Genomic DNA, 25,318 nt, shown 5'->3' with positions numbered 1-25,318 from the left:
CAAACATTGAATGTACATTACTTATTAAATAAATATATTTTCCTACAATGTATGGTATGTTTGCCTCTCTACAGACTATTTATTTTCACTCCATCCTTGAAATATCTATTATTCTCAAAATGGAGAAACTGAAGTCATAGGTGGCATCCTCTTATGCATATCTGTCCCAGTGGAAGCAGTTACTGATCCCACCCATTCCCATGAGCTTCCTTGCCTCTTCCTGTCAGATGCCCTGGCTGAAATGAGTCTTCTTGCAGATCTTCTCAACAGATCCATGAGGAAGGGAACTAAAGTCCTGCCTCGCACATGTGAATTTGGAGACTCCCTACCAGCAACCTTATTTAGCTGCTGAAGCTGAGTTGTTTCAGAAACACCAAGCCCTCAGTATAGGAAAGACACGGACCTGTTGCAGAGGGTCCAGAAGAGGCCACAAAAATGATGAGAGGGCTGGAACACCTCTGCTGTGAGGACAGGCTGAGAGTTGGGACTGTGCAGCCTGGAGAAGAAAAGGCTCCAGGGAGGCATTTTTTGCAGCCTTTCAGTACTTAAAGGGGCTTATAAGAAAGATGGGGATGGACTTTTTAGCAAGGCCTGTTGTGTTAGAACAAGGTGTAATGGTTTTAAACTAAAGGAGGGAAGATTCAGGATAGACATGAGGAAGAAATTTTTTACAATGAGGGTGGAGAAACACTGGCCCAGGTTGCCCAGAGAGGTGGTAGATGCCCCATCCCTGGAGACATTCCAGGCCAGGCTGGATGGGGCTCTGAGCAACCTGATCTAGTTGAAGATGTCCCTGCTTATTGCAGGGGTTTGGACTAGATGACCTTTCCAACCCAAACTATTCTGTGATTCTGTCTACCCACTAGCTTATGGGCACAAACTTGGTCATCGTTATTGATTCATGGTTATCCTTATGAGGGCTCTGAAAAATGACAATAGCCACTTGACTCAGCAGTTACACAGACTTGCTTAATAACAAGGCTTGTCACATATGACACCTTTGGAATAGCTCCGAAGACAAACACCACCATGTGCAAGAGCTCTGTGGTACCTCTTTAAACTCGAGACTGTGAAGCTGCACTCCAGGTCTGGAAATTAACCTGGAAGTCATTACAAAGGAGAAGAAGATAGAAAAAGACAGAAGTAAACACCATCATTTTTTAGGATAGGATGTTATTGGAGAGACAAAGGAAGGCAGAATAAGATTTTAGTAGAAGATAAAAAGTTACCACTAGTTTCATATACTTCACTGAGTTACAAAAATACATGATCATAATGTACATTATGTTCACAGAGAAGCCTGAATTATAACACTGAGTTGTTTTGCTCCTTTAAAAACCAGTAGTTTCAAAGTACACCACTAAGAAATAACAGGTTTCATAAGGTCAAGGAATATACTTTGAGATAAATACAGATCTGGTTAATACAATGGAGTTGAAGTGGTGCCTCTTCCATTGCAATAACTTTTTTGTCTTGTAAACAACTTAGAAAATGGAAATTATACCTTTTTCTCTCTTGGGGCATTTGAATTTTTTTTTTTTTTTTTGGTTATGCTTTTCAGGCTTTATTTGGCACATTGGAATGTGAATGGATGTGTAGATGTATATAGAAATACCTTTTCTGCTGAGACCAAAGTTATGAACAGACGAAAATAAATCAAACTTAAATTAATACTTACATTGCACTCAAGAGTAACATAACTAAAGGTGCCAAATAAAAACATAATGTAATTATTGCACAAAGACCTTCTCCCAATTGACTGGAGACAGCTGTGCAAGAGATGAGTATCTCTCAGTGTGTATCTTCGCAAAGACTGATATTGAGAGGTATTGTGTAGACTCGACCAACACAGCTGCCTATTTTACCTTCATGGAGCTGCACTGTAAAAGATAATCGGTCATTGTGCTGCCAGTATTTCAGATGACATGGCCTGTGCAAACCACATTGGGGTTTTGTTGGTGTTTTTTGTTGTTGGGTTTTGTTTGTTTGTTTGGTTTTGTTTTTTTTGGGGGGTGGAGGTGTTTTGGATTGTTTTGTTTGGGGGGTTTTTTGCCCCTCTCCCCAGGCTTTTTTTTTTTTTTTTTCTTTTTACACACATTCAGCACTAAACAGACAAACAATAAGAGACTAAAAACTATTGTACCTCAAAAATCTATTTGAAAACACCGAGATAACAACAGTCAAACTTTGTGACAGTTCTTATTAATATTACTACTAAATTCCACTTAGACCATCTATATCATGGCCTAATTAACTGTCACTCCTTTTGGGGGGGTTATTTAAACAGTTTCACATAGTGAGGACACAGAAGGACACAGGATTAAGCTCTTGCCTCAAGATTACAAGCTCTGTTTGGTTTATGCAATTTAATGAAATTGAGCTATTTGGTAACATTCAGTTTAAATAAACTTCTCATTTGAGAAGAGTCAACAGAACCTGAAGATTAAAAGCCCTGAAAACACATGACTGTGTTTTAAAGTAAAAATTATAGAAATTACTAGCCTACAAATGTAATTAACTTTATTTGAGCCAAATGCATGGAATCTACAAGCACAAGTCTCCAGCTAGTAAAAATACACATAAGACAGAACATGATGAAAAATGAGTTTGAGTGTTGGTATCTGCCTTCATCTTGTAAAGACTAATTTGAGAATTCAGTTTAATAAATAGAAACTTGGATAGACTAATTACAATGAATTAAGGATTAGGCTCAAAACCCACTTATGTTACAAACATATTTTAATGGCTGAAGCACTCATTAAGCAAAGTTCAAAATCAGGACCAGCGGCAAGCTAAGCTCCTTCTGAGTTAGATTTATAGTTTACTCCTAATAACTTCTAGCAATGGGATTTTAAAATTTGTACATCTTAACTGAAACAAAACAAAACAACAGTTGAAAGAAAACAGGAGAATAAGTATGCAGAACCAGACTAAAACAGTAAATAATGTAAATCTATAACGGGGATCCTTTTCAAATAGTGCACTTAAAAGGTCTCTATGTACCTTTTCAAAGATCAAGTTTCTAGCTATACTTATTGAAGATTTCTCAAGCAATTTAGGTGCCAATAAAGTACATGTGTATTTCGGACACTTTGAATAACTAGAGAACAGGCCAAAATTTAAGGTCTAGAGTCCTTGTACAGTGTGCAAAAAGAATCAATATCTCAAAAGTGATAAAAAAAACCCACATACTGAATTTGCATTTCATTGAAACTCAGCGAATGGAAAGCCCTTAGCAGAGGGGTGTGTTTGACCTCTTAGCTTTAGGAATGCATTTTGCAGAGTAAGGTCTTTCAACACGAGACCTCCAACTTACTGGGCAAATATTTCAACTACTGTGACGTTATATAACACAGTGGGTATCAGCAAAGCCATTAAAAAATATAATTAAAATGCCACAGTTGGTTTTAAATCAATAGGTATCTCATATCTCCTGGCACTCCTAGTATCCCTTCAACTCTAGGCTCTTCCATTTAGATTAACAGCTCCAAGAGCAACCCCCATCTAGATCTTCATTGACAAATGCCCTGTCCTGATGGCAGGCACTGGCATGGTAAGCACCACAAGATGGGAAAAACCTTCTTACCCTCCACTCTGGCACACATCCTGCCACTCTAAGAGAAAAACACCTTCACTTGAGCCACTCTGGGTTGGGCAACATGCAGTCCAAAAGGAACCCTCAGAAATTCAGAAACAAAGGTCTTACAAGCCTGAGCACATGCAGAGAGTCACTAAAGGCTGAGTATCAAACTCTGCAGCTAAGGACATGTGGGATCAGCAGGCTCAAACGTGTCCATGTTTTGTTTTTAAATTTCAAGGATTTAGCATCTACTTAAAGATAAAAAAATACACAGTATGCTGCAAAGACAATAAAGTGGAAGTCTTAAAACATGCTTTGAAGCATTTTGGGCCGTTTCTGATCAGAGCAATGAACAATGTGATAAATAACCATATTTGCTGCTACTTCAGTTCCCTATAAAAACAAAACATGCATCCAGAAACAAGATTTATCTTATTCAACAAAGCTGGTAAATTCTGTTTCTCCAACCTCCCTTTGCTCACAACAGTGTAAGCAAGAAGAGAGCAAGGGAAACAGATACCCTTGCTGACACAGGCAGAGCACAACCCCAGTTACAAATCACTTGTTCAGCAGCAGGGTGGTATGAAGAGACTTCACATCCATCATGTCCCTAATCCCTACCTCCTTTAGCTGATTTAACACCAGTTTATCACCTGAGCTTGCCTACTCCACAATTAGGGAACTACAAACACCATAACTATCCACTCCAGTGAGGGTGATGCAGCTCCCAGACCCTGCAGCAGCTGAACCTGAAGGAACCAGGGTACCCGAGATATCATGAGGTCATGTCTCATCCAAGACAACTGCAGCGGAAGAGCTGGAGGATGCTGAAGGGGAGATGGGAGGGAAATGTTACAGCCAAGTGCTGAATTGTTCATCCCTGATATATATAGCACTGATATAAAAGTTTCCAGATTTGTTCCTGATTTTTTTCAATTATTTACTTCGTAGAACAAACTGTTTTCTTTACCCCATTTCATGTGAAACAGAGACTCACATGCATCTTTGTAAGATTTCTCCAAGGAAACATCAGAAACATCAGCTTTTTTTTTTTTTTTCCTGTCTTCCAAGATTAAATTTCAGTCTAAGATACCAGTTCTATTTTTGTATTTAGAAAAAAATGGCCCTCATATCAGCCACACAGCTTTTCCCATACAGCAGACAAAGAGACATCTCTTTGTAGCGAACTTATATTTTGCTATGTAAAAGCCGAATTGCATGCACTTAGGTCATAGAATATGAATAGTTTGGGTTGGAAAGCTCATCTAGCAATAAGCAGGGACATCTTCAACTAGATCAGGTTGCTCAGAGCCCTATCCAGCCTGGCCTGGAATGTCTCCAGGGATGGGGCATCTACCACCTCTCAGGCAACCTGGGCCAGTGTTTCACCACCCTCATTGTAAAAAATTTATTCCTCTAGCCTGAATATCTCCATCCTTTAGTTTAAAACCATTACCTCTTGTGCTATCACAACAGGATGCTTTAGTTGGAGCTGGATTTGTGTGTTCAGAAGCAATGAAAAGTTTGTTTGTTTGTTTGTTTATTTTGTTTCATTTATTCTGGGAAGTGGAACTCTGATATTCCAATACCAGAACTGTTCTTGCCAGGGCTTCTAATTAAGCCTCACCAGTTCTTCCAATTATGGAATATGCTTAGTGTCTTGCTGAACTTAAGTTATATTGACCAAAAGTTTTTCAGCTCCAAAAAGGAAAACAAACTAAGAAAATATTGTGATCGAAACAGTTTTCTCTGAACAGCTTTATTCCACTGATCGCAAACTAAGACAGCGGTGTGAGTTTTATGGCTAAAAAATTGTATTTTTTTGCCATGATGAAAGCCTCCAAAAGGTTTTCTGGATTAACACTTGCATATCTGCAGATGACACTGTCTACCTCTGTCCTTTCAGAGATCCTGGTCTTTGCCAGATCGTTTGCTTTCTTTTGGCCTGAAGAAATCCTGCTAGTAGCATTCTTATGTGAAAAAATGTATTCATTTTAAGAAGAAAAATTAAGACAAAACATTTTTATAGCTTGTATTGGGATTGCAAGGAAGTCAAGTAGGGGAGCTGAGAGCATGGACTCAACTATCTCGGTGGTAAATAAATATTTAAGATGTTTTTGAGCAGTAAATTCCTTTCTGTGTTTTGAAGTTACAGAAAGCTAATAAGTCTTACACAACACCCTGAAAGCTGATAAACGAACGCTGTTTGGACTGTGTTTGACTAGAAAAAGCCACAATGTTGAAGGACCCATCAGAAAAATTATTCTACCCACACCTGGGCCATTTGAATGGTTTCCAGCCAGAAGCTTGTGCTTATTTGTGCCTTGGGTATAGATGCAGCCTTTTAAATAAGGGCCAAAGATATGTTAGCATTTAATAATTAAGACTTAGCAGAGCATGGGTTTGAAAGGTCTCATTGCCTCATTGTTTAGAAAGTCTGTATGTTTCTTGTATGTTGTACATGGATTTAGAGAAAATGAAGATTAGTCTCCTACTTTTATATATAAGTTTTGGAGTAACAGAAAAGTTAGTGTGGGTCAACAGTAGATTTCTCTTGCTTGGGTCTATAATTGAAAAAGAATCCACATTCAGGTGTTTTGTTTTAATTTTCCTGTTTATTTAAAAGCGCCTTTTTTTTTTTTTTTTTTTTTTAATTCTGTGGTGTGAGCAGTGATCAGTGCCAGAATTTTAGTTCAAATCTGTGGAAGAATAAAATAACTCTTAGATACTATCATAAGGAACCAAAGCATGGAGGCATAGTTAGAGCAAATAGAACAACTGGTGTAATGTGAGAGTTGTTGAGCCATGGTGAACTGTTGATGGGCAGCCCTTTTGACTTTTCTCAAAGATATTTTTGCTTAAACACCAAGATGTAAATTTTAACCCAACTTCTGGTTTTGGGGTGTGATTTGATAATTCTCTTTTCCAAAACACAGTAGTTTCTCGAATTTAGTAGTATCTTAATTATCATAGAAAAATAGTTGCTCTTTTTAAGAAGGTATTTTAATGCAAGGTAGCATTTAATGGTGTAAAGTTGGCTCTACTATTTCTGTACTTATCAGCCAAGTCGTTTGTTAAATGGCCATCTCCTTGGGAGATGGCAATGACACAGAATATACGGACTAAACCAAAAAAGCGTTATCAAATTTAATAACAATCTGAGCTGCATCAGTGCTATAGCCATAATCGCATGTTGCTTGGTGCTGACCTTATGAAGATGATATCTGGGCTGAAGTAAATTTTAGGCTGGCTTATGTTGAAATAGACCTTGTATCAAGGGGACAGTTATCCAGATCACTGTAAAAAAAATCTTACTCTAAATGGGGATAAACCAACCAATGAGAGTTTGTTAAAACTGAACTGTTTGTTTTTTTTTTTTCTGTTTTTTAATAATGCTTTTCCAATAATTCAAGTGTTTAAATGGTCATCTCCTGCTCTTTCAGTGTAGAAATTGGTGAAAGTGTGAGAGGAGAAGATGTTTATATCATCCAGAGTGGCTGTGGAGAAATAAATGACAACTTAATGGAACTGCTCATCATGATCAATGCTTGCAAGATTGCATCATCCTCTAGAGTGACTGCTGTAATTCCATGTTTTCCATATGCCAGGCAAGATAAGAAAGACAAGGTAGGTAAGAATGGTGTAATTTTCAAAGGCTTTTTTTTTTCAGCTTGTTCACTTGAAATTTTTGGAGATGGAGCATATTTTCATAAACTTTTAAGAGTTTTGAAAGACGTGCTTCTTTTTTATCATTTTGTTGTTGTTGTTGTTAAAATGTTCAATTTTATAATCCATAAGTGAATAATATGAGAAAATAAAATGTTTTTTGCTAGTGTTCTGAAAATCAACATGCCTCCACTTTGAAAAAGTAGGTATATCCTGTGTGTGTGGTATATTGCAGAGTACTCTGCTAGAAAAACCTCACCTTATGAGATTGTTTTTCCTGCTTGTTCTAGCTTAATTTTTTTTTTTTACCCCTATATATGAAGAGAGCATACCCTTTAAAACATTTTAATTGCATGTAATTAAGTCCTAAATTTGAAGTGCTGTAAGCATTATGTAGGTCAGCTTTACCATATGTGGTTAAACTGACAGCCAAATGGAAGGAACTGATTAAATTTGCAATGCATAACAGTCATTAATAAAAACATTATGCTGCAAGACAGATTAAAGAAAAAGTTTTTATATGTGTAATAATTATTTTTATTGATGCAGACCAGAAATTGTGTGCAAACTGATCTTCTGATCTCAGTGCCCTTTTCCTGAATTTGTTCTGCCATAATTGATGAATACACCAGTTCAGCCAAGTTGATAACACACCAACAAACTCTCTTCAACCAGTGAGTTTGCTTTTAAAATATACAGAACTGAACTTTCCCATCTCTACCATGTATAGAAAAAACATCTAATGTGTCATGAGAATGTTACCTTTACCTAAACTCACTTGAAAAGAGCTAACAAGAAGAAATATGAATTTGGGCTTTAAGATTGGATTGCAGTGGTTGTGCTTTTGGAAAATTGCCCCTCTCCAATGCTTTCCATAATTGGACTGCACCTTCACTTTCACTTTGGGCATCAGGCAAACCATCCTGAAAGACTTCTGTTCTTTACATTCTTTTATATAAAATATAACAGGACTAAGAAGTAATACAGAAGCTAAAAATAATGACAGATACTACAAAATATGTAATGGTCAGCCTGTGGTGTCTAAGAACAAAACTTGTAAACTCATTCTTCACCTGCAGGCTCTTTAACACCAAGATAATATTATCAAGATACATTTGTTACACTTCCAAAAATGGAATTCAGGAGTTAGATAATAGGTCCCTATTATTTGCCTACCTGTTTTGGAACTTCATTTCTGCTGCATTTTGTATTGAATAACTCTCTCCCTGGATCAGGAGAGCTGAAACACTACTTTTAATAAAATGAGCTTGAAAGGGAAGTGATGAAAGTTTTGTTGAAAGGGAAGGAAAGCATCTCACTATGTTTTGATTTCCAAATTCTGATTGGAAGATTCTGCTGGACCATCCTTTAAGTTCTTAGTGTGGAAAAAGGATGAGTATGTCCCAAGTTTTCCTTGCATCTAGGATATGCTTTAGCAAGGGTAGCCAAAATCCATGTGGCAGACTTCCAGTTAAAACCCACAGTGTGCTAGCCCAGCATGCTGCCCAGGAGCATTTTGTCTTTTGGAAATGCCATCTGAAGATGGATAGCATAGGAAGTAACTAAGACATTAACAGAGATTTTTGAGCGTTGGTCCCAGACTGTTCTCTGGGTGTCACTGAGTTCTCCTGCAATTCCAGGCAAGACATTCGAGCCTTTTTTCTTTTTCTTTTTTTATTTTTTTTTTTTCAGCCTATTTTGCAATTGAGAAAATGTTTGTCGTCTTTGGAAATTAACCTTGGTAGTTGACCTCCATGTTGCAAAATGAGCCATAATATAGCTGTCAATATTGGGCAGCTTATTGACAGGGAGGTCTTTCCTCCTGCTGTTGGATTTCATCACAACACTTGGTCTTTGACCCATGTGGAGTACACAAGCTTTGTATGCTGCCTGAAATGTCAGTGAAGTGTCAGCTATTTTCTTCCTGTGGTTATATACACATTTTCTTCTCTCCCAGGGAAGATATTGCTGTAGTTTGTCTGTAGCTGTATGTTGCTACGTTATGCTGCTAGATTGCAGTCTAATCTTCACTAGCTGGATGATGATTTCTGGTTTGAATTAAGTTTTTTACTTTAATCTGTAAAGAACTAAATTGACTGAGTGCATGCTGCTTGAAATAAGTCTGTGTTTTTCATGCCTCTGTTGCAATTATGATTGCTGAGAACAAAGAAAGTGCTCTTGATTTTTTTTTTAAAAATTGTTTATTTAAGGAAAGGGCATTGTGGAGGAAAAAAAAGTCATGCTATGTAATCTTATCTGGAAATTTTAGCATGAAACCCGGACTACCTTTAAATGAGAAACAGGTTAAAAGATAAATAAAAGGCTTCCTGACAATGGTAGAAAAGTTGGTAAATTAATTTATACACAATGAAGCGCTGCCATAAACTGGAATACTTCTGATACAGAAGCTAGCTAATGTAAAATTAGCTTAGATGTATCTGTGCTTTGGCCAGAGATGTGTTTATACATCCTCTAATTATGCTAATCCTCCAAGACATGGGCAGGACACATTTTTGCAGGATGCTACAGAGATGCCTTTTAGATTAAGTTTGAAGTAGAGTGACAGGTAAGTTTGGTGTTCTACAGCTCATGTAACTTTGTTTTTTTGATTTGTAGAAGGGGTCCGTGGAGCGTTGGGTAGGTATCCTTTTTTTTTTTTTTTCTTTTTTTTTTTTCCAATCTAACGCTATGCATTTCCATTAATGTGGCCTTAAAGGGTGAAACTTACTGGGTTACATTATGTATAACTGGGAAGGTCTTCAATTTCACTTCTTGATTTCAGTTGTGTTTCACCTAGGCCATGAGAGTAATCCTGTGGAATAATTTCCTATGAGAATACTCCTAGCTTCTAGTTAAAAATTTATCTGGACGTTCAAGGTAATGGCTGTCAAATTCTGAAGCTTCAAAGCATATCTTATTTTTGAAATGAAAAATTTAGGTAATAAATTAGTTAACATTCAGTATCCATACACTTCACAACTGGCTTTCTTGGAAGTGAAAGTTCCAGTTATAAATCTTTGGGGTTGCTTCCTTTTTTTATTTTTTTTTTTTTTCAGTATGCATGTGATACATTTTGAGCAAGACAATGTAATAAGATGCTTAAAGGCAAGAGAGCTTTAATCTTGATGGACAGCTTTTACTATCAGCTATTTGTCCATTGCATGGTTACTCTTGTGAGGTTGTTTGTATTGCATTTGTAGATTCTCCCCTGCCCTGGTAATTTTAAGAATCGTGGTTAAATTTGTAAAACATCACAAAGGAAGAAATAATTAATGTAACTTTTTATATGTAAGAGAGAATTTGCTTAGGAACTAAAAACTCAGTGATTTTGGTTTTTTTACTATTTAGTTTCTGTACATAATGTAATGTTATGTTTCACACTAGTAATTCTGAAACTAATCTCAAATTGTGCCAAAGAATGGAACAATGAATACTGTGAATCTATTTGTGCTCTTGCCTCTCTGATCAGAAGCAAACCTTACAAACTTCAAGATAAAGAAAATCTTGAGTTCTCATCTACCTTTGTCATCCAAGTTTCTGAATAATGAGGCCAGCTTATCTGAGGTTCCCATGAATAAACTTCTTTTGATTTTAACATAATCTTCAATTTGGATCATATCGTAGCACAAAACATTTTCCATGCAAGAAATAAAATCTTAAATCCTTTTGAACATGTCATGTGTGTCTGCTTTTTTTTTTTTAATGCACAATTTTGTGTAAAGGAAACTGTCAGATAGCTGCAAACTTCATTTGTCTTAATCTCCTATTGGGCCATTCTTGAGAAACAGATATTGGTGTTTGGCTATCTTTCCTTCCAAGACCCTCTGTCCACCAACACGTAGGCAATCTGTGATGTGTGCATGTCTGCTAAAACAAGTTACCTAGTGATAAAACCTTCCAGTTCTTCCTTCTGGGAAGGCAGCCTGCAAGGCCAGCAGCTGAAAGAAGTACCAACTGGTAATGTATATATTAGTATTTGATGCAGGAAAGTGTTTTGTGGGTTTGTGGGATTTTTTGTGATGGTGATACTCATGATATTGCTACATGAGACAAGCTGAGTTGTATTTACATTGAACAGAAGTGGAAATAAAAAAATCAAAATTCAGTATGCTGAATGGAGTCGAAACAGCAAACTGTTCCAGGAAGAATGTTATTTGCCTTTAACAGATAGCCCAAATGAGTTACTTGTTTCAACCACAGTGGGCGGTCCTGGTTTGCCACATTTTTTTTCCCCTTCTCTTCCATTTGAGCTGCCTCATCCAGCTGCTGTTGGTTCTGCAAGTCCTGGTGTGCAGCACAAGGGAGGTGGTGGAAGTGCATAGCCTGGGAAGAAAGGATGGGACAAGCAGGGGAGCAAACGTCTGATTTCAGCATCACCTGTCAGTCCAGCTTAGCTGTAATGTCAAAACAGATCTTTGCAAAGAGCTGATAAGAGAACATCATGACAGAGTCAAGGGAGTAGAAACTAAATTTTTATTAGATGCTGTCAGAATTTTGAGAGTATTTTCAAGTCCAGCTTAAAAATGTCAGTTTGTACTGCTAAGATGAGCTGAAGTGATCAGGAATTTGAATGGCATGAACCAAAACTTTAGTACTAGTAATACAAATATCCAGAAAGCTTTGGCTGGCTTGGACCTCATAGCATCCTTACAGAACTGAACTGAAGTGACGAGCAGCCTAGTCCTCAGTAACTGTATATATGTAGCAAGCTCTTATGGAAGCTACGTGCATCTGAATTACAGAGATCTAGGGAAGTGCCAACTGTCCCATACATCTTCCTTGTATCTTACACATACTAAATGGTGGTGATATTCTTTGAAACACAAAAAACAAAAGGGATTATTTTCAAAATGAAGATTTCTGTAATGATGATGGTAAATTTGATCCAGCCATTAAAAAGATTGCAATATCTTTGTTTCCTGGAAGTATGTTAAAACAGAGAAATGCTGAGTTTCCACCTAAATTAACAAAAATTTTGAGGAAAATACTGCCTCCTTGATATGACACAGGCAAGAAAGTATCCAGGTTAAATTTGCAGTGGTTCAGTTTATTTTAGATTATGTCCTTGAGCACCAGTGGAAGGTGAGCAAAGATACTCTGTAGTTCTGTGGAGGGAGAGGGGATTCCTAGGAGGCTAGATAAGGCTATTTGATAAAGAGAGTTAGCGGGAGAGAATACTGAAAAAACAGAGTCTAACAGAGTGCATTCATGCTAATGTTACTACTAGCTATTAGTCTTCTTTAGAGACTGGCAGAAAGAAATAACAAACAAAACCTCTGATTTCTGTTACAGAGAAAGCTATGGCAACATAGCATGTTTCAGAACTTTAAAAATAAATCAGAAAAAAAATTTGGATTTGCTCAAAAACAAATGATTTATCCTTCAGTCACGATTTTCTGTCTTCTCATTTTTATGTTGCTGTTTGTTCTGCATCCTTGACACTTTTTAAAAGCTCTTGACATTGACATTAAATTTGCTAATTAAATTTTTGCTCTTCTTTTGTTCTTTCCACTTCTTCTTTTTTTTTTTTTTTTTTTTTTTTTTTTCATCCCCCCCTGTCCCTTTTGGGAATTCCAGTCTCCTAATTGCATCCAACAATTAAGCCTGAATTAGCAAAAAATAACAAATAAATAGGCCAGGGTAGAAGATCCCTGCCAACACAGATCTGTTACAAGCTTTGCTGTAACATGGAGAAAAGCTTGATACTAACTGTGTTTCAAAGCAGTGTTTTCAAAAGCTGCATTCACTCCACATTCAATCTTTGTTTTTGATGGTGTTTTTTAGAACAGGATAGTTGCTTGAGATTTGGATGTTAAGATAGGGTAGCGACTTGGAGAAATGGAGACTGTCTGTCCTTCTGCTATAGAAAAACAAGCTGAAAGTATTAAATAGAAGAACTGGAAAATTATATCCCAATTGTATCTGCTTGTTAGTCTAATTACTACAAAGCATTATTAGACAGACTGTGCAAACTGATCTAAATATTCCAAAATGTTTTGCTGAGTTTCAAACCCTAGTAGAAAGACTAGCTATTAACAGGTTAGTTTGGCTCTTCATATCTACATCTGAGATGTTCTAAAGGAAAAAAAAAATCAATAAAAGTAGCTAATTTTCTGACTTCTTGGATCTAGTCAAAATATTTTTAAAATGTAAGCATTTGTGCTTTATTCTTCAGAGCCGTGCTCCAATCTCTGCAAAACTTGTTGCCAACATGCTGTCAGTTGCAGGGGCTGACCACATCATCACCATGGACTTGCACGCTTCTCAGATCCAGGTAACTATCCATTCTTACTAACAGTGGCTAGGGGCTCTACTGAGTTAATGTGAATGGCTAACAATTCTCTGTTGTTTCTCATTGTTTTGAAAGGCTATGTACAGAAGTGTAATTCTCCAAGTTAAGAGAAAATCTTGTTACCTGTTTCTAATTAAATTCCCTTTTTCGAAAGAGACCAGTCTCACTTTTTGTGGGGAGATTTTGCAGGCACTTTGCATACTCATGCATTGGAGTCCTCGGTGAAATTTGCCAACTCTAGTGTAAGAGCTCCAACTTCTTACACTAGTTTTCTTAATCTTGGCTTGTCAGAGATTATAGCATTGCCGTAGGTAGAGTTTTGTTGTTACAACCAAGTGGACAATATTCTCTTAAGATAAGTGGAGATGGAGGTTGGCAACCCCTAGCTGGCTTGGTTGCGTAGTCTGCCAAATGACAAAACTCTTGCCTCAGGCACAGAACAGACATTGTTTGTCATTGTTATGTGTACCTCTTTTCAATACGACTTTTTTTCTCTAGAAAAATACCTTTTCTTCCAGTTCTGGTATTCTGTTTATTCAGAATTTCCCATCATGCTAGAAGGCTGTCATGCAAGTAAAATGCAGTTTCATTTGTGGCCTAACACAGATTTCTTGTCATTAAACCTGCACAAAAGGAAAGGTTCCATTTCTGCCGCTTAAGTGATATTAACTTGAATCTTCCCACACTGAAATACTACTGTTCATGTCAAACGGTTGAAATTTATGGAAGTTGAGTCTTACTGGATTTTTTGAGAGCTTTTCACAGGCATGAATTTATTTGAGTGCTCCTTTGAGTGAAGGTGATCTTTTCTGATTTTTATATAATTCAATAATATCTGTTCTTTATTTCACTACTTTTGGGTGACATTTTGAGAGACCTTAGTATTTGTCTAACTTCTGCTTGGTTTGACAGTAATAGCAGAGGGTAGAGTTACACCGGTGTAAAATGTTAGTTAAAGTTCTACCATACATGAAAGGCAAAGGCTCAATTCTTTCCCTGTGTCTCTGTTCCAGGTAAGACATAAACACATATTCCTGAAACTCTTTTTCTCTTTTGGACTAGGGTTTCTTTGACATTCCAGTAGATAACCTGTATGCAGAACCTGCAGTGCTGCAGTGGATTAAAGAGAATATTTTGGAGTGGCGAAACTGTATCATAGTCTCACCTGATGCAGGTGGTGCAAAAAGGTACTATATAAGCCTGAAACTATTACTTTCCTATATAGATAGTCATTAATGAACTTGTTTGTCTAGTAGTCTTTTTTTGTCTATGAATTGTGCAAGATATAGGGTACATCACTGCTGAATTCAGCTGTCTTGTAAAAACAGAATAACTAGTTCTTCCAATGTTGTTCATGCCTGAAAACATTCAGGCACTTTCTATACTCTAAAGAAAATCTTCTTCTCTCTCCCTGGCTATGGCTTCGTTAGCTGAATTTCTTCACAGGAGGGCAGAAATTTTTCCTGCTGCTTGCTTCTTTAATCCAGTTGCTGCACCTCTTCCTGCTTTGCTCTGGAATTGCCTAATTTTCCCTTCTCTGTCAAAGCATCTGGCCTATCCCCACTGTACCTGCTGTCATTTAGGTAAGAGCTTGCTTGACTTGTGTTTCTATTGACCCCACGTTGTGCACTGGGCATGCTAGAAAAAGGGAATGAAGTTTAGTTTTGAGTGGCAAAAGGTGAAAATAGAAAAAGTTCGTTTATTAGTGTTTCTTCATTTGCAGCATGTGTTACTCATTTAGCAGACTACCTTTTATTTGGTATCTATCAAGTATAAACTAATGTAAAAACTTGAAGCATGCAGACTGGTGAGGTGATAAAGCATGCCACTGAGGTGAAATGCTTATTCTCAAGTTTTATTGGTCATGCTGCTGCTACAAAACTGAATCAGAACAAACAAAAATAAAGAAAGAATCCTGTAATCTCATAGTAATTTAAATGTTTGGAATGTAGTATGGGGGAAAATGTGAAAGGCTGTTATAATTTGATTTGAAGTCCTTCGGTCTGCTGTAAATCTTCATGTTCTAATAATTAATAAGGAAATAAGACTGATTAGAACTCTATAGTTGTTCTTGTTTAGTTTAATCAAATTTCTTTGTTCGTATCTGGACACTGTTGTTTTCACAGTTGTTTTTTGTTTGTGTGTAGTTTTTTGTTTTGTTTGTTTGTTGTTATCAAGTTGATCAAAAGAGTTTTTTTGAGGACCTCTTTCACTGTATAGCTGGATAGAGTCTATCTTTGGTACCTTTCTGTTGTAATGCAACCATACAGTTGCTGGTGAAGTAGGGGAAGATGTGACTTTCAATAAATTCACAGCTTCTCCTTCACCTTCAGTAATGTAATATAAAGAAAATGGTTTGGCCTTTCCATTTAAAACATATAAACCTACAAAGTAATACTCGGGTTAATGAAAAGTGAATAGAATGTGAAGAAAGTTTATCTTAAATTTGTAAGCATTAAAGAAAATTTTTAAAAATACATCTTGCACTAATTTAAAATACTTGGATTATTTTGTTTCTGGCTTGTTTGTGTTGGTTTTTTTTGGGTTTTTTTGTTTATTTCCCCAGCTTATTAAATTTTGTGACTGATATAAGGCATGTAAATTCTATTGATATCTTGATGACTCTGAGGTATTTAGACTTGCTATGAAATTAGACTATTGTTCACAAAAAATGCCCCAAACATTTGTTTTTTTTTAATTTATCATCTAGTTATTGAAATACAGTAACTAACAACTCCTTCATATTTAAGCAGTAAAGAAAAAAAAAAACACCCCTGTATTCTCTATTAACAGTGCATGTTAATAATCTTGTTAATGACATTCTATATATATTCTAAAAAGACAGGTTATAAGGTTGCACCAACATAGAAAAAGCATAGTGTTGTTTATTGCTGTGTCTTTATACCTACCAGCTCTGGTACACTAAACACACACACATACACTCACAAACCAGACAAAAAAAAACCACAAAACCCAAACCACCTCAAAATCAAAACAAAACCACAAAAAAACAAGCCCAGAAAAACACGAACACATGAAAAAAAGCAATCAGAAGTCTGTAACAAATTCTTATTGAAGGTTTGTCTGGCCACCAGAGGTCACCCTGAATAGTTTTCAGAGATCTTTGTCAAGCAGATGTATTGCTAAGGGAATTACTAATGAAGTACTAGTCTAGTACTTCTAAAAGAATTATTTATCTCTATTAACTTGTTTTTAACTTGCTTTTAACTTGTTTTTAATTTGTTTTCCCTGTGGCTTGGTTTTACACTCCTGCAATGGTATTTTCAGTTAGGACATTAAAATGCATGCTGCTGTAGGCTTAGAATTGAGGCTGTCTCTAAATAATCTAGTTTGACTAGGTATTGCAGAAGCTTAATAAAACCTTGTAAATAGCTGAAATTTTTTGAAAGCTAGGTAGTTAATGACAGAAAACCCAAAGTCAATTCAATAAAAAAATCAATTTCTAGAGTATAGCTTAAGACTTGTTGTATTTATTACCAGTGAATTAAGATTGTTTCTCTTCTGTCTCACTGTTCACAAAAGTTTGTTCCATGGTAATTTGAAAGCCAGGAAACATAAACTGTGTTTTGTGACAAATACACATGTATGGCTTTGTTTTTCCTTTTAAAATAATTCTCTGAATGTGGTGTATTTCTCCTGTAACTTAGGGTTACTTCCATTGCTGACAGACTGAATGTGGAATTTGCTCTCATTCATAAGGAAAGAAAGAAGGCAAATGAAGTGGACAGAATGGTCTTGGTTGGTGATGTGAAAGACAGAGTAGCGATTCTTGTCGATGATATGGCTGACACATGTGGCACAATATGTCATGCAGCAGAGAAGTAAGTGTTGTTATGAACCAGCCCACTGTCTCATTGTACTGTAACCTGCATGTAGCTGATGAACACAGTTGATGTGTCCTGCATGCTTATAACCCAACCTGACCTCTGTAGAATGAAGTCCCTTTCATCCTTGAGCCTATAGGTCACAGTCCTGTGGTAAAGCTGTCTCCTTCTTTAGAATGTAGAACTGAGAAAGTATTTATAGAAATACATTAACTATGTTTAGAAAGAAGACACAATAAATAGCAAGTCATATAACTTGGAAGGGACTTGGGCTATTTAGTGTATTTTTCAGTTCCAAGGCAGGAACAACTGAAAAATCATTATCTTCTTAAATCTCGTCATGGAGCCTTTCTACTCTCCTTACACAAGCTTCCACAAAGCTTACTAGGTTTACCACCAGAAAGTATTTTCTCCCCAGTGTTCAATGAATGTTTACTGTCAATCTCTAATGTTCATCTTCAGTATAAAACTACTTTTCATCTGGAGAGGTGAAAATAAGTTTTCCTGTCTTTTGTCTGGAAGCTACTTGAAGAGGGTTCTCATTCACCTCCAGACAAACTTCAGTTTGTTCAGTCTTTCTACATGGTTTCTAGACTTCTGCTCTGCTGATGCCCTCAAGATTCTTTCCAATTGGTCCACTTCTTGACTCTTAACTGAGGCCTTGGCAGTGCTAAGCAGGAAGGATTACTTTATGTTTTTCCACCTGGCTTTATGCTGGTACATTTTAGGGTAGTAGTAGTGTTTTTTCCACAGAAGTTTGCATTATTGACTGCACTGAACTTTGGCAACGTCTGTAGCTGTTAAAAAACCTGCTGATTCCTGAAACGATTAATTCTTCCTGTTGCTGTAGTTTCACAACTCAATATGTATGGCAGTAACTCTAGCTTCAAAATTGTCTTGGCAAATTGGAGAAATGGACTGAAATTCATTAAGAATAAATGTGAGGTATTACAGTTGAGCAATACTAGACTAAATTGCTTCTGCCCATCCACTCATATCCAAACGTGTTACCAACTTTGATCTGGGAGTCAAAGGCTGCAATCTAAACTTGGCTAGAGTCCTGGGGCTTTACATTTTCTATTCAAGGATCTTCCATTTTGATATTGCTTATAGCAAAGCTCAAACCCATATATTAGTAAATAGCGCAAAATGGAACGGGGAAGGAACTGTTGAGGAGCAGGAGGAGCAAGACATGGGAAGGTTTTAAATTGATGTTCCTGAATATTCCTGATGTTCCTGTGGCATTGCTACACTTAGAAGTAATCCTTTCTAAAGCTACCATGTCTCAGTTGAGAGCATTTTGAATTTATATTCTTGTCTAAGGTATATGCAGATGCTCTAAGGCTATCAAACAGTCTTGCGCCCAAAACTGGTCCATGTGGTACTTCTTGCCTGACTCTATTTGAATCATAGAATTATTTAGGTTGAAAAGAACCTTTAAGATCATTGAGTCCAACTGTAAACGTAGCACTGGCAAGCCTACCACTAAACTATGGCCCTAAGCACCACATCTATGCATTTTTTAAATACCTCCAGGGATGGTGACTCAACCACTTCCCTGGGTGGCCTCTTCCAATGCCTGACAACCCTTTCAGTGAAGAAATTTTTCCTAATATCCAAACTAAACCTCCCCTGGTACAACTTGAGGCCATTTTCTCTCTTCCCTGATGCTTATTATTTGGGAGATGACACCAACACCCACCTCTCTACAACCTCCTTTGAAATAGTTGTAGACAGCAATAAGGTCTCCCCTCAGCCTCTTTTTCTCCAGGCTAAACAGCCCCAGTTCCTTCAGCTTCTCCTCATCAGACTTGTTCTCTAGATCCTTTATCACCTTCATTGCCCTTTTCTGAACTCTCTCCAGCACCTCAATGATTTTCCTGTGGTGAGGGGCACAAAAGTGAACACTATTCAAGGTGGTGCCTCAGCAGGGCCGAGTACAGTGGCACAATCAGTTGTCTAGTCCTGCTGGCCACACTATTTTTGGTACAAGCCAGGATACTGTTGGCCTTTTTGGCCACCTGGGCACACTGCTGGCTCATATTCAGCCGGCTGTCAATCAGCATCCCCAGATCTTTTCTGCCAGGCAGCTTACAGCCACTCTTCCCTGAGCCTGTAGCGCTGCCTGGGGTTGTTGTGACCTAAGTGCAGCTTAAGTGACCTAGATGTTACTGTTGGTGGTTTGAAGTAAAGATCATCCCATGAATTTACAGTCTTTAGTTGCAGGCTTGCTGTTTGAATCTAGATAAAAAAGGATGTCAAAAACTCATGGTAGAAGGATTCATATACTCTTGCATTTCTTTTCCCTTTGATGGACTTCTGATGGAATTTTGAAAAGAGAGGTTGTGCAGCTGTTTGCTATCCGCATACTAATCTGCATTAGGCTCCAAAACATTCCCCTGGGCTCTGTCCTTTGCAGATCAAAATCACGAATTGCCTCACCAATGATGTTTTTCTAAAATATTCCTGTGCATAGAGGAAGTTAATTATTGTCAAAATGGAGGCCTTTATTGCTTTCCTCGTATGAAATAAGCACTTCTTTATTTACTTACAGTAGATTTCTATAGAGCAAATTCTAAAAATAACAGAAACCTTCAATGTATCTGCAGCATTCACTAAGATGCTTTTGTGTAAATGGTGCTGCATTAGAATCATATTCTCAGCATGAAGTAGTGTTTTTCATTAATGCCAAATCTAGATGAGATGCATTTTGTCCTTAATTAGACTTGCTCACCAAAATACTTTGTAGACCTTTTTTATTCTCAGCAACCTAGATGCATATCAAGCAGATGAACTAAGAACTGTATTCTCAGATACAGCAGATCAACTTGCTCAAGTAGAAACTTAAATACACGTTGACTCTGTCATAGTCCGTCATCCTTGCAGGCTGCAGCTACTAAATTTAGTGCTGAGGATGACCAGGAAACTTTTGATTCTGTTGTGTCATTCAAAATGAGATTGGTTTTGCGGTTTTGTCTTTTTTCTTATCTTGCCATGCTTATGCTATGATCTGATAAAATACCACTCTTCAGGGTCTCTGCTTACAAGAGTAGAAAGGCAGCTATGACATAGCTGAGCATCTGGAGGCAGAGAGGCCAGTCAAAACCAAATTAAGAGATTCTGACTCATTCAGAAGGTGTTCTAGTTTTTTGTTTTATATATATATATATATGCATATATATATATATATATATTTTTTTTTTTTTTTTCCCCCTCCTGGGCTGCATCATTTCACTGTGTGCTTGGATCAGCAACATGTCTTCCCACAAGCTTGCAGTAAGCTAGGCTTTTAATCATTAACATTTCTTCTTCCTCAGAATTGTTTGAATTGCAAATGAAAGTAAAGGTGGGCAATAATAGAGACACAATGGAATTGTGAATACTGCCACTTTATTTTTGCCTGATTAAGATAGAAAACTCATACTCGAATTCAGTTCTATGTTGTGTTAATATAGTCAAAAGTGTGGTGGTTTAGATTAGTATCACAGCTACTGATAAGAACTATTAAATTTAATTAGCAGGTTGTTTTGGGTTTTTTTTGTGGGACTTATTTGTATAAACTGAAAAAGGTGAAAATTCTCTGAATTATTTTGTAGATATTTGCAGTTTTCTATAGCTTTCAGAAGGAATTTGTGTGTAAAATTTCTTTTACAGATGTTTTTATCTGGCTTCTTCTATAGCCGTGTATGTAAACATATATCACAGTATACTTTTCCTTCATGTTCTACAGGTTAGTATCTGCTGGAGCTACCAAAGTTTATGCCATTCTTACTCATGGCATATTTTCTGGTCCTGCTATTTCTCGGATAAATAATGCATCGTTTGAGGCTGTTGTGGTAACTAATACAATTCCCCAAGAAGAGAAAATGAAACACTGCCCAAAAATTCAGGTACAGTGGTGTGTTTGTGTCATCTGTTTAAACTCTGGATTTGTTTTTTACTGTTAACTGATGCTACAATTTGTACCTTGACAGGAAAATAGTGTTCTAAAATACATTGTACAGCTTTGTTGTTTGTAGAACATGTCAAAGAACTGTTTTAAGGGATTCGGGTAGTGCAATGTAGTACTGCAAAATATTTTGTATTTGCAACAGATTGAGTATTCCTGACTGAGAAAGAGTGGCAAATGTAAAATTGGCTTGTGTTGTGAGGGTTTTTTTTTAGTCAGTATTAGTCATACAATATTAGTATGTAGGAACTTAAGTTAGCTATGTTATTGTGGATGCCACAGAAACTTTAGACAACTTTTTTTTTTTTTTTTTAAATACACTATAAAAATGCTCAAGGTAACAATGACAAACTCTTCAATATCTGAACTAAAAATACAAAGCTGACAATGTCAATAGCTTTTACATGGGATCGTTCTGGGAAGCCAGTTGTCCCTCTTTGATTTTTTTCTCTTAGAACATAGTGGAAGAAAGCATAAAAGATCATTTTGTTTTGTTTTTAATGCAACATTTACTTTTTTAAAAGCTTAAAAATTATTTAATATTTATTGAAACAAGGCAAGCACTTAAAAGGTGTACTTCCGTTAAACTGTATTTGTGTCAAGTGGACAGTGCCATCTGATGGCTAGAATATTTTCTGTTTGACAATATGCCCTGTGCCAGAAGTCTTGAGCAATATGCCTGTGCAGCAATCTTATTCAGTGCTTTTTTACTCAATTTTGGGGTTTGCACTTTGTATCAATGAAGTTCTTATGCATATGTTAAGTACTTAATATTTTAATGTTATTTTACTTCCTAGAAAGCGAATGTTTGTTCATATATTTCTAAACTGTATGGATTAATATTCCTGGCATCCCATAAAATTTATAATATTTATTTTTCTTTCAGTTTATTGACATTTCCATGATCCTGGCTGAGGCAATTCGAAGAACACACAATGGTGAATCTGTGTCTTACCTGTTCAGTCATGTTCCCTTGTAACTGCAGGAGATAACATTTCATCTTTGCAAAGGTCCCTTCAGTTAGCACTGTTGTTTTTAACAGTGCATCTCAACCACAAGAAATAAGTATCTTTGTACAATTCCAGAGCTTATATGTTTAATTATTATATTCGTCTTGTAATTACCATTTGTTCTTTGTAACTGGCCAATAAATCTCCATCTTGCAGAAACTTTATGAATTCCCTTGAGTCTGGAAGTCTTATGTGTTATGTAAGTTCTCTTATGTGCCCATCCTCACTTCCTGCTAAACTGCTGCTTTGGATCTGTTTTTCTCTACAGAACTACGAACTGTCCATAGCACTTAATGGGATGTATGTATGTAAGACCATTTTCTGTGTTAAGCTAAATGCTGTAGCCTTGGATATCTTGTTTCTATTCACCTGTCAGCAAGCATATGTTGTTTTTTTGTTTTGTTATGCTTAACTATCATGAATAGTATTTTGTAAGCCCTAACAGAATGTAAATTTCATGTCAATTTTAAAGAACTGTTGACACATCCATGGTATTAACTGTGTTTCATACACTTCATGTTCTTTTTTTCCACAAGATGTATGTGACTGCTGCTTCCTTTTGTAAAGCTCTCATTACATTAAATAATTTGCTTAACATCTATTTGGTGCAGTTACTGTCTTCAGTTGTAAGATTAATGTTTCAGTATTCCTGGGATGATTCATTTCATGTGTTTCAATAATAAGGACTAATCTGTAATCATGAGCAGTTTGGTTTACATTTTATTTTTTCTCCATAGTTTTTGACATTTCCTGATTGCATTCATGTGAATCATTTCATAGCAGTTTTCCTGTTAATATTGTAGAGCTTCACCATGCAAAGTGCAAACAGCAAATTTAAACACATTTAAATATATACAAGCTGGTCTCTTCCCAAATTTACATGATTAAAAGGTATCTGAAAATACTTTTTGTGGGAGTTGTTGTTGTTTGTTTTTGTTATTGTTTTGGTTTGGTTTTAATTATTATTATTATTTTCAAACTGCACAGTCAATAGAGCTCCAGATTTCTGTTACGAAGTACCACAGTACTTTACTGTGTAGTCAGTGAACTATGGTAGACTAACTAGTCTAAAATACTCTAACATTAGAGAATTAAAATCATTGTGAAAACAGTTTTGCCTCTCATACACTGAGAAAGCTTATGGTTAAGTACTGGTAATACAGTCAGTAATGGTTTCTGGGGGAAAAGAACAAATCTAATATTGTAATTTTAGGTCTTTGAATCGTTCTATGGAGTGTTTTCAGTCTTTCTGCTAGAAGACTTTGTGTGTATTAAGATAGTGTTCTTGCACCTAGATCATGAGAACTTGTTTTCCCACCTGAAACTGCAGTTGTTAATTACAAAAGCATTTGCCATGCTTGAGAGATACTTCTGTACGGTGGAGCTGCATTTAAAAATACCGTTATTTCATCCTACGTTGCTTATGCTAGTATATATTTATAATGATGTTATACTATAAAACGCATTTTCCCATTCTATATAAGACAGTTTCCAGGCAGACTGTTCTTTTGGTTTCTCTGAAAATGAATTTTTTGTCTGTATAATTTTTTTCCAGTAATTTTCTATTTCTTCTGTGGGTTTTGTTTTCCTATATGAAAATGAGTAAAACTATTTCACCTGTACTGCTTTCCATGATGAGTACAGAAAATGGGGTATATAAGATAAATAAGAATTCAGTTTAACCACTAGTTCTCAGAATTCCACCTTACAGCTGAATCCTCAAAAATACTTTATAACCAAATGGAAATTAATTTACATTATTGTTCTACTTGGTAAAGCAATTTTTTAAAAGTTTTTTAAAAGTATTTTCTTGAAAATATTACTTTGTAGTTAAGTTGTTAACCGCAAGTCAGTGGCCACATAATTATACCAAAGCTTAGACCTTATTAGTACACAAAAGGTACACAGTACTTTTAATGCACAGTATCAGTTCGGTTGTTTTATAGATCAGATCTTTGTTACAAACAAAATGCCAAATAATTTTCCTGTACTGTGTGCAAGTGTTGTAAATATATCTTGGAAATTACTTATGCCAAGAGTTTGCTTGTGTGGTTTTTTTCTTTTGATGCTCTTTTTTGGAGGCCATACCATGCACAGGTTGAATAGGGAAGACTGTGGGCATTGATTCTCATGCAACCCTTGCTCATAAATCATGCTCCAGCTGTCTTGGACATAAGGATGAACTGTTAATCACACCACACTGGTACACATCTTTGTAAGTGTGCTCTCTCTGGCTACCCTATTTATTGATCCCTTAGGAAGCAGGGAATGGGAGAGGTGTAGTCACATTGCTGACCCTGGAGAACCTGGAAACTAATTGCATCTTATTTCAGGTATTTCTGCATCCCTACTGTCTCCCTTGAAGGTAACTCACTTTCAAGAACAGGAAACAGGGTGGACACTTGGCAGCGGGTGCGAGCAGTATGATTATCCCCTAGCAAAAAACAGTGTCCCCTGCTTTTCCTGAGCTTCTGGCACCTGGTAGAATCAATGCAGCCACACAGAGCTCCTGTTCAAGCATGTGACCACCAAGGTTTCTGGCTGTGATATGTATGAAAGGCTATTGCTGGAGCTGGAAAGTGATTGCAAGGAAGACTGCAGGAGCTGTGAACAGATTCATAAACTACTCTGCAAGTGATTTTGTTGTCATTTCCTCAGTTTTGCTCTCCTTGTCTATTTCTGCCTCTTTTCATACATCTGTCTATATCAGTTTGAAGGGTCAACTTATGTATTTCAAAAATTGAGCAAATTAACTTATCTCTTGGATAATTTCCTGGGTAAATTATGCAATATTACACTGAACATTTTATTAACCATGAATATGTAGGATTGTATCACAGTTAGCAGCATGAGAGTTAATACATCAGAAAAAAAGCATTACCACCAGACTTCAAGACTTCAAGTAAACTACCCAGCTTTAACACAAACACAGTAGAATCCTGATTTTAATTAATAAACTACAGAACCTTGCTGCAA

At 36.5% G+C, this 25,318-nt stretch overlaps 1 protein-coding gene across 6 annotated transcripts in view; it reads left to right on the top strand.

The window, feature by feature from the left end:
• Positions 1-24,378, top strand: part of PRPS2 (phosphoribosyl pyrophosphate synthetase 2) — a 28,211-nt gene extending 3,833 nt beyond the window's left edge. For 2 of the 6 annotated variants that reach the window (XM_065073204.1, XM_065073221.1), the window contains 7 exons: positions 7,024-7,207; positions 9,863-9,883; positions 13,422-13,520; positions 14,601-14,725; positions 17,207-17,380; positions 21,114-21,273; positions 22,219-24,378. In XM_065073204.1, the coding sequence (XP_064929276.1) occupies positions 7,024-7,207; positions 9,863-9,883; positions 13,422-13,520; positions 14,601-14,725; positions 17,207-17,380; positions 21,114-21,273; positions 22,219-22,311 (856 nt within the window). In that variant the 3' untranslated portion in view covers positions 22,312-24,378. Of the gene's footprint in view, positions 1-7,023; positions 7,208-9,862; positions 9,884-13,421; positions 13,521-14,600; positions 14,726-14,981; positions 15,122-17,206; positions 17,381-21,113; positions 21,274-22,218 lie in introns of those variants that run through there. The other 4 variants (XM_065073222.1, XM_065073219.1, XM_065073212.1 and 1 more) reach the window with 4 other exon arrangements.
• The last annotated feature ends 940 nt before the right edge of the window (positions 24,379-25,318 follow it).

Source organism: Columba livia, chromosome 1 (assembly GCF_036013475.1).
Source record: "Columba livia isolate bColLiv1 breed racing homer chromosome 1, bColLiv1.pat.W.v2, whole genome shotgun sequence".
Lineage (NCBI taxonomy): Eukaryota > Metazoa > Chordata > Aves > Columbiformes > Columbidae > Columba > Columba livia.
Note: the sequence above shows the minus strand (reverse complement) of the source record. Positions and strands in the feature narration are given on the sequence as shown.